General features: G+C 33.8%; 2 protein-coding genes across 2 annotated transcripts; both read right to left on the reverse strand.

Moving 5' to 3' along the window:
- Nucleotides 1-2,401: 2,401 nt before the first annotated feature.
- Nucleotides 2,402-7,560, reverse strand: LOC125876223 (glutamate receptor 3.7). The gene is made up of 6 exons (XM_049557346.1): nt 6,979-7,560; nt 4,527-5,869; nt 4,029-4,306; nt 3,864-3,895; nt 3,318-3,724; nt 2,402-2,996 (listed from the first exon to the last, which is right to left on the reverse strand). Exons 1-6 carry the CDS (start codon nt 7,241-7,243, stop codon nt 2,589-2,591), a joined length of 2,733 nt encoding a protein of 910 aa, XP_049413303.1. The 5' UTR covers nt 7,244-7,560; the 3' UTR covers nt 2,402-2,588.
- A 3,913-nt stretch (nt 7,561-11,473) lies between these two features.
- LOC125876575 (protein DETOXIFICATION 40) lies at nt 11,474-13,919 on the reverse strand. The gene is made up of 7 exons (XM_049557786.1): nt 13,608-13,919; nt 12,853-13,484; nt 12,622-12,678; nt 12,286-12,524; nt 11,943-12,061; nt 11,669-11,755; nt 11,474-11,555 (listed from the first exon to the last, which is right to left on the reverse strand). The coding sequence occupies exons 1-7, from the start codon at nt 13,917-13,919 to the stop codon at nt 11,490-11,492; spliced, it is 1,512 nt and encodes a 503-aa protein (XP_049413743.1). The 3' UTR covers nt 11,474-11,489.
- Between the last annotated feature and the right edge of the window lie 1,141 nt (nt 13,920-15,060).

A 15,060-nucleotide genomic window follows, 5' to 3' on the forward strand; every position in this document is an offset into this window, starting at 1 on the left:
AAGTGAGAAAGGCGAGTGAGAGTGGCAAGCGAGATCTGGGAGAGTGGCGAGAGAGATTCTCTGGGGAGAGAGGTGAACGAAAAGATATGTATATATACAATTTTCTCTCGCTTTATACAAACACATTTTATACATTTGTGTTTGTATAAAGTGAGAGAGGCGAGGGAGAGACTGCCCAGCGAGAAACCGAGAGTGGCGAGCGAGAAATTCAAGAAGAGAGGTGAATGACAACTGTTTGCTACGGGTTACAATTAAATCAAACTGTGGTTATAACATTTAATTTGAATTAATAGTTTGCTATTTTATACAATTTTCCTTCTATTTATTGCTCCTTAAGGGCCAAAGGGTGTGTCAAGTCAATATAAATTGAACAAATAAAAATAAAAGGAGGGAGTATCATCGAGAATCTATTTGACCTTATAAGCTAGATATTACTTTCTCTGTCCATATTTACTTGTCTATGTTTGACTTGACACACTATTTAAATAAGAAGTAAAATATAAAATGATAATTTTATTATATCTTCCCAAATTATTACGAGTCATTTCATTCATTGGGATGAATATTACTTAATAATAAAAGTAAAATAGATATTTATATGATACTCCCTTTGTCCCTAATTACTTGTCAATTTTTCCTTTTGTAGTTGTCCCTAATTACTTGTCCATTTTGATAAATCAAGAAAGGATAAAATAATTTTACATATTATACCCTCAATTAATTACTTTGAAAAAGGTAGAATTTCTTGAAAATCTTAAATTTTTAATCCATCCACTTCATAATTAATAAGGGTAAAATGGTAACTCACTATGTCAATAATTACTTTCTTAAGTGTGTCAATTCAAAAGTGGACAAGTAATTAGGGATAGAAGGAGTACTAAATTATCTATTGTCTTTGATTTTAAATTGAACAAATAAAAATGAATATTTTTTATTTTTAGTTTAATGAGCAAGGAAAAGTGAATTTATGTGAGAGTAATAATTTGTTTCACCTAACCACTTGACGAATTAATGGAAATGCATATGATATAAATATTGGTAGGTGAAATAAATTAGAATGTGCCTACTAGCTTGTGGGGAATTGGGATTAGTTGTGAAAGCATTAATAGCAATTATCGTAGTAAACAAGTTGACCAATTACACATTCCTAATTATTATTATACCTGTACCACCTTGATGTTCAAGTGACAAGTGAAAAGATCTTATATGCTATAGTGATAATAGTCTAACAAACTTTAATCAAGATAATTCAAGATAATTAACTATGTTGTTTTTTAAAAATTGGAATACTATGTATTAGTTATGACGCGCCTGATGCATTAGGTGAATCTCATATCTGAATAAGATGGTAAAAATGAAATACTTTTTAAAGCATAATACAAGTTCACTTTATACTTATGCTTTTAGTAGTGTTGGTAACATAATCCAATTCAAAATAAATCTGTGAAGCTTATTGGGCAGAATTAAACAATATGTGTCATGAACTTAGATTGTGACAAATATGGTATCAAACTTGACACTCTCTTAGTATGGTGGTGAGGCAAACCTCAACAGGGACGCTGAGTCCTTAGGAAATGGTGTGTGTGGTGCCCATGACTGAGGGAAGGCCGACGAGGACAGACACAAAGAAGGACAAACAGGTTTCTAGGCTAACTAACTTCTGAAGAAAGGGTGCAAATGATACCATACGCAAATTCTGTATCGAAATGAGAGAGGACTTTATAAAACATCACAAATTCACATGTACATACACTTTTGGCCTCAAATGGCATGAAACAAGGGACAAATTAGTGAGGCATGTCGAGCCAAAATGGACAAAACGTGCTATATGAGCTTGGATTGTGACAATTATGATATCAAAGCTAGATACTACCTCAAAATGATTGTGAACAAATCTCAACGAGGATGCTGAGTCCCTTGGGGGTATATGTGACATCCATGGCGAAGGGCAGGTCGACGATGATGAGTCACAAAGAAGGACTGTCAAGCTTCTGATGAAGAAGCACATGATACCTTAGCTGAATCCACTTTGGAACGGAGAGGAAAGTGAAAAGTTTTATAAGACATAACACAATCCCACATGGCGTGCATGCTTTTGGGCTCGTTGATGACGTAGCTCGAGAGACAAATCAGTGATGCCTATTGAGCCAAAATGGACATTACATGTCATGAGCTTGGATCATGGCATTAGCCCATTCCGCTTTATGCACTATATATACTTATTCGTCCTTAACTAAAAGAATGATATTATCTATATTTGAAATTGATTTAACTTTTAACTTTCTATTTTACTCTTAATGACGTACTTTTATAGCCACAGAAATCTCATGGCATGTTTTACACCACAAGTTAAAAAAAAAATTCTCTGAATCCCATCAAACTATGCCACATAAATTGAAACAGAGAGAATATGTAAGGAACTCCGGGGGAATTGAGAGTTTTTTACATTAAATCCTGCATTTGGTATATCCATTTGTACAAGGCATATACAGTTGGTGAGTAATATATTAGCATCTCTAACTAGTAAGTATCCCTAAATTTCAGTAACATGTATACTCTACTTCAATAAGAAACTATTTGAGGAAAGATTAGGATCCATTTGTTTGAGCTTGAGCACTATCTTGTTGAGCAAAAATTCTTTTGATGGCTTCTTCCTTCTCATCAATGAAGTCAAAGAAACTGTAGATCACATGTGAACATCTGGTGTTCGAGGGAGAAGAAAGGTCCGTATGATTCCTTTTGTATCGTATATATTGACGAATACTCTTGAGTAAAAAGATTAACAGAGCAAGGACAGTGACAGCACCAGATAAAAGATAGAGTGCCCAAAAGCTGCTCAAGTGGAGCTGGTCAGGCATTGAGTCTTTTCTCCTATCTGTTGGACAACCTAATTGACAAAACCACTTTTCGTGTATCTCTTGAAGTTTCCCACTCTCCGCCAGTTTCAGGATTGCTGTTGACATATCGTTAGCCAGAGGAGAATCCTTTTTGAAAGCCTACATTTTGTACGAGGCAAAGAAACATTCAGTTAAATGTATAAATTGAACATAACCATGCAATGAGAAGTGATTTGCTTTATCATCTACGAATTTAAGACATTTAGGCCAAGTTATTTTGAAGCTAAGGGGTCTCTAAATTGAATGACTTTCTCGAACATTCTACTTCTAGTGGAATTAGTCATGACCAAGTCCAAAGTTATCAATACGAAGTGACTTCACTCATTTGCACCAGTTCAAGTTATGCGATATTATTGGAGGTGTGCTAATCAGCAGAAAGTTTTAAACTGAATAAAAGGTGCATATGTATAGACCACTTACAAAACCCCATCCGCTCTTAGTAAATGGTCGACCAATGATCCCAAAATCAGTACGGTTTTGAAGGAACAACTCCATGTATGGAAGTTCATCAACAATTGCCATCACTCCTCCATTTCCTGAGCCTTGCCGGAGAGCAGCTTCAAATTCTTCTGGAGATCGTAGAGATTTTAATCTTGATGGAGCTATGTTGAGAATGTCTTTCAAATAGCTATAGGCAAATGACCCAACTTGATATCCAATAAATGAGTTGCTTGCAATCAAACTATCAATTCCTGTGATCGGTGATGCAAGTTGCTGCACTGTAAGGATGGATGTCAAACTTGCTGTATAGCTTGATGTGATCACCAGGAGTAAGAATAGCCAAACCACCATTACCATTCGACCAAGAGTGCTTACGGTATTCTCTTCTGGAAATTTACAAGATAAAGTTACTAGCCTGCTAGAAGGATGGCTAATCACAGACAAAGCATAATTTGAGCTTGATTCTTTTCATATACTAAGATCAAGCCATAAAAACTAGAAATGAAAAACCAAATAAATGCTTACGGTTTGTTTTGAATAGTGTCGAGAAGCTGAACCTGCATAATGTTTGGAAAGAGTTAATAAGAGATGGTTGGAAAGGGTGTGTGCAGTCTTATTAGTATACCTGTTACAAGTGAATATAGAAGGATAAAATACATACAAGTAGTAATACTGAACATAGGGACTCACAGGAACATTGTTGTTATCTGTCTCTTTGGAGGACCACGAAAGTCCTCATTGACGCGATGCTCAAGTATCCAAATGACCACTGCTATTATAAGAAATGAAAGAGCTGTAACACCCCACATTTCCAGTGTAAAAGGTTTAAGGAAAACCCAAGCACTTGATTTTGAAGTATCAATGGGGGCTACTATGACAAGGCCTGTAGACACATAAGGCTGAGTGAAATCAACCATCCTTGTCCTATTTGTGACAATAGCAATGTCTCCAACGGCTGCATCAAAAACCTACAAACAATCTCAAATGAATGAGCTGCATTTCCATGGCTTAAAAAAGAGATAGGCGGTGGTGTGGAAACTTATTCTTGTAATTTACATCAGCTAGGCTATATAAGTGAATGGCAGTGCAAAGTATATTTTATATGGAAGGAAAGAATAGTAAGAAACAAGAAGCAAGTTTAAGATGGCATTTGGTACTCGTTAAGAGAGAGTAACAAAATATACTCACATCAGTTGCAACCATATTCACGAATGCATCATAATCTGGATTGGCAAGACCAGTACCAAATGGCACAAATCTGAAAGGAATATCATAAGGTACAAGCTTTCGTGCTTCGTAAAACAGATCTATGCAATAACCTTGTACATTGTGGCTGGCGTTCAGCGTCACAAACTCAGTAAAACTAGCTCTTCTTGGAAATCCAATTCTCAAGGGTCTTTCATCATTAGCAATAACCCAACCACGTGGTGTTTCGCTTTTCCCACCAGGCCAAGTTACACTCTTGAGATTCTGATTTAACCTGGTAGCAGCTGTTTCTTTGTTTTGTAATGATTTTGGAGGTAAAACCGAGAGACCAGAAAAATTTGACCAGTAGCCAACTGTGTGAATCTCCTGTTTGGCAATGTTAATGACTTCATAACCACTACCAATAAGATTTCTATCTTGACTGAAATGAATCTTTCCTGTCAAGCCAGTGAAGTTTGTTAGTGATAAGATATTCATTAGAAGTCCTCCACCATCAAATTCTTTAAGTTTCCCAAGCTGTAATTTATCACTTGTTGTACCATTTAACATATTGCTGAGAGAAAAGCTTATGTTCCCTCCCTGTTGAAGTAGGTTATCAATCGAACGTGCTACTACCCACACAGTATCATAAGCATAAAGACAATATGCAGTCAATCCTGAGCGAACCAACTCATTCTGCTGCAACTTTCTCCAGCGAGCCAAAAAATCTCTTTTCCGGGCAGTTTGTGGAATATAGGGACGAAGACTGATTACACCTTCAAGAGTGCTTAGAAAAGATCTGTTTTTCGGGGAGAAAGAATCTAAAGTAGTAGAAAACCAATCAGTCATAAGCCACACATAATTGCTCCCATTAATTTTCAGCTTATGGACCGCGTTGAAAAATCTTAACTGGGAGTCAGGATTGATATGCACAACAAAAACACGAGGTCCTAATGATTTCGATTGATTTAGCACATACATAATGTCAGTGATGTCATAATTGATAGGTAATGGAAGCTTATATGAGATCTTTGACATTTTATTAGCAAGTGCATCATTTAAAGCAGCTATGCCATTTCTCCCATAGTCGTCATCCAGAAATATAGCAATGACTTCTTTCCATTCATAAAAGTAGACAATGTCAGCAACAGCTTCCATTTGGGATTGATCACTCTGTGTTGTTCGAAGGAAAAATGGGAACTGGAGGGAAGACAGTGTTGGATCAGTGGCAGCATACGAGATAAGAGGAACATGAAGACCATTTGAAATGAAAGAAATCATATGAGCTATTGCAGAAGACTGTGGACCAATTACTGCCACCACTTGCTTCTCAATAACCTGTAAAGCTGGCAAAAAGAACTCGAATCGTTAACTATGCTGGAGGGATTCTTGAACATGACTATCAACTTAAGGGCGTAATCTCTGTGTCTCCAGATGATATATCTATACCTAGAAAGCATTCCTTTTCTTTTTTGTTGTTGCTGACTGGAAACAAAATTACAGATGCTTATGATGCCTACACACTCGTTAATCTTGTCCTTTAATATAAGCTTTCTTATGCTTATATAGTAAATATTCTGAGTATATTTTTATTGAAGAAATGTAATACTTTTGCATTACATCTACCAGAAAAGAAGATACATTATGTTTGCACTAAAGTAGCTCAGCAAGTTTCTTTTCACCCAAGAGACAGAACATCACCACTGGACCCAAGAAATGATTCATAATACTCCTACAATAAGTGCTCCCTCTTGTTCTCTTAAAGATTAAAAAGGGCAAGAAAATCCAAAGACAAGGAAAAATGAATTCCCAGAAACTAAAAGTTAGTTAACATAATTGCTTCTTTTGCTACTTTGGAAATCTTAATAATGAGTGGTCTCTGGGGTATGGAAACTGGAAAGTGCATAAAGTTGGTTTTCACCTCCTTCAGAAACAAATTAGAGAATCTCCTTTTCATAAATTAGAGTAATAAACAACTCAAAATAACCAAAAACAACAACAATGACGATTGAGAATTAGTGGTTTTAAACTAGTAGTGATCCATTATGAAAATAGCTAATGAAGTATCACTAGTGGAATGTCTCAAAGATGTCCACCATAGGCAAGTCAAGAGATTTTGGTGACCTAAGTATTACTACAAGCTTCTAGTGGAATTAGTCGAGGTGAGCTCAAGCAGGTATAAACACTACCCTCAATAAGAAAAATACTACTCCTACAACCTTAGCTTGTGTAGCGAAAAACTCCAACTCATCGCCCACTAATTCGAGCTTAATAAGTACAACAACATCCAACGTAATTCCATAAGTGAGGTCAGAGTGTACACACCTTACCCCTACCCCTACCTTAAAAAGATAGAAAGTAAGAAAGTAAATTCTGAAATGATTACAACAAGAATTTTCCACTCACATCATGACAACTTTAAAATAACCAAAGTAGGAAGAGTTAAGACATTTACCTTCAATGGACCCCTTAAAGACACTGCAATCAGAATCCTCCATAATCAAATTAAGACTAGTCCCATTCAGTATGCTAGGATCCCCATTGATATCAGAAACTGCTAACTCCATAGCTTTCTTGGCTGCCCTACCTATGACTGAATCAAAAGCAAAAACAGCACCAACATTAACAACATCAGGTCTTTCACAGTTCCCATGTTTATTCTGCAACACCCAAATGAAAACAAACAGTGGCAACACTCCCCCAAGAATCCTCATCTTCATTCCACCACTTCAAGAAACTCAGAAAATGAATAAAGTTTGTAACTTTACTCAAGAAACCATATGGGGTTAACTAATTTCAAGTCAACCAAGTCAAGAAAACCAGACCCTTTAAAGGGCAGAAGAGATGATGGTGAAAAAAAGAACAGAGTTTGTCAAAGAGGAAATTACAGATACAAAATTAAGTTCCATGTGGGAAATTGGAGGAGCCCATTTCTCTGAAGAGTCTGAAATTGAGAAAAACATGATGATATATGGAGTAATAAATTCTTGAAACTTCAAACTAGTGAAGCAGCCTTTGAGTAATTTGGAAAGAGATAGGTGCTCCAATAGGATAGCTTTGTTATAAAAGAGTCTGCAAGCTACAAATTGAGAGAACACAAGGTCCCACAAGGGGTTGATGAGATTGGTAATCTGTCGTTTTAATTTATTTATCTTACTTTTTTAATAGTTTAAAAAATGACAATATTTATCCTTTGTATGTTCTAGCTTTCTTTAGTTTAATGCTACACAATTCAATTTACTTACTTTTTACTTTTTAAAATTCCATATTGAATTAAAAAATTTAGACCTTGTGTGTAAAAATAAGGATCATGTTCCCACGAGGGAAAAGGTTAGGAGAAGAAAGAAGATTAGAGAGAATCTAATGCTCCATTGGAAGAAAAAAAGATATGTATGAACTGACAAACATGTACGATAATGATCCAGTTGCAATTTTATTAGATTTTTTACTCTTTTGACATTTTCATTTCAAATGTACCCATTTGCTAATAAAGAGGATGCTGTCTCAAGGAGTTAATGATAGATCTATTGTCTCACCGACTCGTGTGATAAAAGTAAATTCAAAATATATATTTATAGATTTAATGATAGATCTACTTATCTTAATGACTCATTTGATAAAAGTAAGTTCAATATATATATGTTATACTCCCTCCGTCCATAATTGTTTGGCAGGTATACTAAAAATAGATGTCCAAGATTAATTGTCAATTTAAACAATCAAGAAATAATTAGTCACTTTTTTCCAATTCTGCCCTTAATGATTGTGTAGTTCAATTGAAAAGTTATGTGAACTTTTGGTATTCTAGATATAGTAGGGTTATATTAGTCAAATTACACATTGTATTAAATTTTCCTTGAAGGATGTGCATGACCTTACCCTGACAAACAATTGTGGACGGAGGGAGTACCTATTTGTCAGAAGTTTTTACTTTTCTGTTTGCTTGATGAATTGAACATACAATCTTAAAATGAAAAGGGACCATACCATGCTTACCACCTATTGTCTATTTTTCATTACGAATTAACATTTTTATTTTCAATATAAATAATATCTGAAAATGTATGTGAAAATTCATTTGATATTTTGTGTGAGATAAAATGTGAAATGGAAAAGAAATACTACAAAAAGAAGCATCTAAAATAGCAGAAAAAGAAAAGAATAAACAACTTGTATTTTGATCATCTTACATATAAATAAGCCTGTGCACTGATTTTTAATAAAAAATAATAATCATCATATTTAAACTTAATTAATTTTATGCTTCTTGGATGTATATGAGTAATAATTATTAAGTGGCTTTCGAAGCCACTATCATTTTAATTACGTAAAAAAATAATTTAAAAATGGCTTTGTACTTCAAAACTATTTATATTATACTCTGACTCATTTTAATTACTTGCTCTTCCGTGCCCTATCTCATTTAAGCCACTAACTTATTTAATTTAATCTCGCTTTGTCGTTGCAACATTTAACCCCTCATTCACGTGTTAATTATAGTTGTTATCAAAATTACTTCTTTTGATATCATCCTTTTAACATTAAGTTCAACTTATTTCTTAATTTTTTGAAATATTATAATGTATCAATTTATTTTTAATGTTAATCCATTTTTATTATGTAACTGTTCTCATATGGATGGTTTTATATCACATATGCTTATATATATATATATATATATAAAGTAATATAAACAAGTGGAAGAATATAATCTTTAATTTAATTAAAGTTGATTATTGAGCATCTATATATTTTCAACTTTCGTTCCACCAAGAAAAAGAAAAAGTTTAAATTAATTAAAAAGAAAAAGTTTCTTAAGGTTTGCTCGTTCTCAAGGAATCTAGACAACTATATTATATACGCACAACACGTCCAAGTCCAAACACTTCAAAAGACTCTTTAAGTTTATACATTTATTTTGTTTCCCATGCAACAGGAACTTGGTCTCTTTTTTTTTTTTAATGGATACCTTCAAAAAGAAATCTTGTAACAGAAGAACTATAGAAAGGGTTACGTTCGTTTAGACATGATTTGAAATCATGTTGAATTAATGTTGAAATTTTATTTGGATATGTAATTTAGATTTTTAAAGTCATATTTCTTTTTTATAAAATAAAAATCTCATAATTTGTGAAAACTATTAGAACTTCTCCAATTCTTATACAATCTTAATAAATGAGCAAACTATACTTTAAAAACAAGATACCAAAATATTCTCACGCACCAAATTGATAAATCACATATCTCCCGCCATGTTTCTTTTATAAATAATATTTGCAATTATAAATTTACAAAGATTCGGTGGTTCAATAAATCAACAATAATGATAATTAGTTATTCTTTGATAAAATCCTTTCACATGGTACAAACAATCTCTTCACGTTGAACATGAGTCTTTTCTAGCAAAATTTTAAATTATGGGTCTTTTTTTTGTACAATATAAACTTATGAGTCTAAGTTTTATATTTGAAAAAATTGAAATCACAATTTAAAATTCAACTCCCTACTTTTTGGAGAATTTGGAATTTAAAATCGTGATTTGCATTGGAGTTGAAATTTCACAACTTTGAAATCAGGCCCCAAAATATTTTTGCCTAAAAGCTTACAGATACTAGAGTTAGAATTAATTATACTTCTGAATGCAGGTACTTGATGAGGCAGATAGAGAGCAACATAGACGCACGTGTTTTTTTTAATTATAAATTTCCTGATAATGTATATATAGCATGTAGGAGCACAACAAAAGGGGAACTTCGCCTTAACCCCAAATATATATCAACGATTGTCAAGCAATCCTTGCAAAAGGGAAATGTTTAACCATGCCACTGCTTTATATTCTCACATATCTAGAGACTATACAAATTAACTTACAAAAAAAATTAACTTTATCGTATTTGATCCTTATGTTAGGTAATTGCATCTGGTAGGAGCACAACGCGCTCAAGAGCAAAACAGGGTGGCGGATGCAATGGCGAAGGCGGGAGCTAGGCAAGGAAGCATGAGGAACCCCACTCTTTTTGAAGTTCCTCATGTGTGTGCCACACCAATGCTGCCAGCAGACATGTCAGGACCTTTTTTTGTAAGAACAATTCCAAGCCATAATGGTGAATAAAATGCCCCTCATGCTTGTAACGAACCAGTTTACTAATTTATAAATATTCGTTTTAAAACCCCAAAAAAGATGTATGAACAGTATTTATAGCCACGTTTTTTAACTATAATAAGCACGAAAATTGGATACTGCTCCTTTCAGTTCTTACTGCTTTCTAACTTTGTCAATGCATAGTCTCTGTCTTAATTTGAGATAGTTGGGAACTCACAAATTTCAAATTCTGAATCCGTCTTTGATTCCATCGTTCATATGCATTACGGGCTTGCAAGCTTGTAAGTTCAACAGCGTTCATTACATTCTTTGGTGTCGTTGCCAACCAACTTCCTCAGAGTTTTAAGGCGATTCTATCATATATTTCATTTCACATTTTACAATTATTTGTTTACTGCTTATAATTTCTTCCAAGTTAGTTCATTATAATCTTATTATTTGGTCAATTCAGCCCACGTACCCCTTAAACCATGTGTTACAAATTCAACTGTAACGATCCTAATTGCATAGTCTGTAACTGTTGAAGTGTGTGCCTATCTCATGTGCAGGCCTGATTCTTTTTCATGGGTCCAGCATGTGAAAATTCTTTTTTATTTGAGTAGCAGTGAGATTCAATTACAGGACTATTGCTTGCTCAGATACCATGCTGAAGTGTGTGACTATCTCATCTAAAAGCTTAAGTTGTTAGAGAGAGCACACTTTTAATAGTTAATTATATTCTCAACAAAAACACGTTCACGACGATCTTGATAATCGATGTTCAAATTTCAAAGCTTTTCATATTATTTCATTTCTTAAACCAGCAAGTCTTACCAACATATCTAGCAAGACACATTAATTTGTTTATAAATAAGAAAGTTCTCCTACTCTTTCAGCTCTGGTTCTTTCTTGTCTCCCCATGTATTTAACCTGCCTTGAGCAGCTTCAACCTACAAAGTCATAATAAAAAATGAAGTAATTACATTTAGCTCTGTGAAAATAGTTCTTATGCCCATGTTTCCATAAAAAAAAAAAAAGGGTAAAAGAGGTTTAATATATTTACCTCTTTATTCCAATCAGTTCGAATTGTGATCCATATTAAAATTACTGTTTGCATAACTGTACCGCCCATCATTCCTAACCATATACCCTGTATATATGCACCCAAACGAAAAAAGTTAGTACGCTCAACATCGAGATGTGTTTTAATACAAAAAAAAGTGATAGTCTACATTACGGAAACAATAGATAGTTAAGAGATGGAACTCGTGATAAAGTATAGTTTAGATATGTTTTTTATTATTAAATCTACTTTGTAATAAATAGTGAAATTATACCTTAGCACCAAATTTGAAGTAGAACCCAAGAAGAGCACCCAATGGGACTCCCACAATGTAATAGCAGCCTACATTGACATAAGCCACAAAGGTTTGCCATCCACAGCCAACAGCCACACCTATATAAGATTCAAATTTATATAAATCCCAATCCAATGTGTGGCACCAGAACTTGACGCGTTTTATTCAGATCACCCTAAGTGAATAAAACGCGCCAAGTTTAGGAGGAACTTTAGATGTTCTGCCAAATAAATAATCTCAATCATGTTATAAAACAAGTTATAATAATTTGATTGAATATTCAGAAACTAGAGAGTAATTAAGATGCTTAATCTGTAATTACCAGATAAGACAGGCTGAATTCCATTAAGTGCAAGGGTAAGCGCGAGCAACGGACAGAGATCAGAGACAGCTTCAGCCACAACTTCTCCTCCAGTGAAGGCATAGCTAATGATGTTACGAAATATGAGAACAAGGATTGCAGCAATCACTGAGATGATGAAAGAGCATGTTGTGACAACTCTCACTGAAAACGATGCTGATTTTGGATGCCCTGCTCCCAATTCATTGCTCACTCTCACACTGTTAATTCATCAATGATTTTAACATTAAATGTAAGTCGATAGACGTACTATTCTTTTATATCGAAAATGCAGATGTACTACAAAGGAAAACTGACCTTGCTGCTGCATTGAATCCAACTGATATCATGAACACCCAACCACAAATCGTCATGCTTTTAATTTGTCGTTTTGTCACGCCCAGAATAAAGGGGAAAACAATAAGGTTAGCTAATTGAAAATAATCAACTGACTTTATCCAAAGCAGCAACAAAAACAAATGTAAAGATATTCAATGTGCTTAATTAAATGGCCAAATAAGTTGGAACATTATGAAGGATTAGTCTTACCAAATAGAAAGCGAATCCAAAGTCAATTCTGGATTTTCAAGCAAGCCAGCAAGTAGAACGATTATCTGAAAATACCATGACTCCAAGCATAGCATCACAGCTGATGCTGCTGATAACTTAAAGAACTCCGGCAAACCCGAAAACGCCTTCCAACTAAACCCATTCCATGTTGTCTTACACTTCTCACTCTTCAAAATATACACAAATTGACCTATCACTATCATCCACCACGACAAACTCAATACGAGTGACACCCCTAGCAACCCCAGCCCAAGTTTATAAGCAGCCACCCAACTTATAACTAGATGCAACACCAATGTTGCTGCAGAAATGTAAGCACTCGGTGCCACAATGCTCTGCGCTTGAAGGAATTTCTGGATCGGAAAATTCACAGCATACGCGAAAATTTGTGGTATCAGACCATACACAAACAATGCCGCTGCTGATGCAATTTTTGGTGATTGCCCTAGGAATAGCAAAATTGGCTTGCTAAAAACATAGACAAAAGTGAGCAACACCCCTGTTAGAACGAGAAGAATCGTCGATCTTTGGAGATAAACTCCTAACATATCGTATTTCCTCGCTCCATATGCCTGACCACAAAGTGTCTCCACTGCACTTCCCATGCCCAACTATTCAAAAAAAAAAATTAATCTAATTAGCTGATTTTTTGATACAGTCAATCAATTGATAGTGTTATTATCATCATCGAAGAAATCTAAGAATAAAGATGTTCTATATATATATTAGCTTACCATGAGCCCATACACGAAAATCTGAATGCCAGTATTTCCAAGTGAAGCAGCGGCGAGCTCAAGGTTACCAAGGTGGCCAGAGAAGATTTGCGTAGACATAGACATGAGATAATTGATCATGTAAACCATGACAGCAGGAGCAGCAAGAGAGAAAAGGAGTTTCATTTCGATCCACGTGGCCTGACGCAGACGATTCCATCGAGGTAACGAAGCATCCAATAGTACAGTCTCCAATTCATTGCTGGATTCAGAATCTGAACCTCTGTTTTTTTCTAGAAATGGCTGATTAACATCATTTTCAGAGGATGCCATGGTTGGTGATGGAGAATTTGAGAGAAGTTATGGGAATTTGGTTAGAATGGTGAATGTATATATATAGGAAAATAGGTAGGAAATCTAAGCTTTTTAATAAAATGTTTATATAATAAGGGTAGATATTTATTTTTTTTCTTACTAAAGCCATGTTTTTCGAGGAGGTGACTACGAGAAAATAAGCTCTCATCAATAAAAGTAAAATTAAGATAATCAACTGACTTAGCTATTAAGATTGCTCAAAATAGATATTTAATAATTGATCCTCTTTTGAGGTTTTACTTCGTTTAGGTTAAATATTTTTTTTAAAGCTTAATCTTGACATTTTTGGCTTTTATTTTCATTTTTAATAGATTTTATTTGAAAAATAAAAAATAAAAGATCATATTTTGGGATAAAGGTTTTATTTCATTTTCAAAGAAAAGGGAAAATTTCACAAAAAATATCTCTCTCTTTTTTAATCAGGTTTAAATAAATTAATTTGTATTATATTAGTGATATTTTAATTATTTTAGTCTAGGATGAGTTAGTCAATGTTATTATCTATGTTTAAAATAAAAAGTCGTTTGGGACTTGTCTAGGGTGGGCCACTTAAGCGAAATTTACACTCTAAGTATTTGATTGTACACGTTCCAAATTATGAGTAACGCTCCAAATTTAGGGTTCGTTCAACGATCGCTTCCCTAATTAGTGTTGACTTTCAAATTATTTTAATAAATCAATGTAAAAATTTAATTACCTATAATAAATAAGATCTTGAGCGTAACTCAAATAACGAGCCATAATATTGCATAATAACTAATTGAGAATATCGTAAGAATGAATATCAATTGAACATTATTCTGAAAATAGCTTAACAATTGAAAATTATATCTTTAGTTATTTCTAGTGTCTTAGTTATCTCTCTTAAAATTATTGTACTTTTATTATTTTAAAAGCAGTTTTGTATTTATTCACGAAAGATAAATATTTTAAATTATACGTAGTACTGATAATATTTGTTGTTTTATTTTTAGAAAGGTAATATGTGTAGTTTGATAATATATCGTAAGAAATTGTGAAATTTTCAATTGCTTGGAAGTTAAAACATGTATTTTATGATAACTTTAACACCATTAAATTATTTATACTTTAAATATAT

The sequence above is a fragment of the Solanum stenotomum genome, chromosome 9 (genome assembly GCF_019186545.1).
Source record: "Solanum stenotomum isolate F172 chromosome 9, ASM1918654v1, whole genome shotgun sequence".
Taxonomy (NCBI): domain Eukaryota; kingdom Viridiplantae; phylum Streptophyta; class Magnoliopsida; order Solanales; family Solanaceae; genus Solanum; species Solanum stenotomum.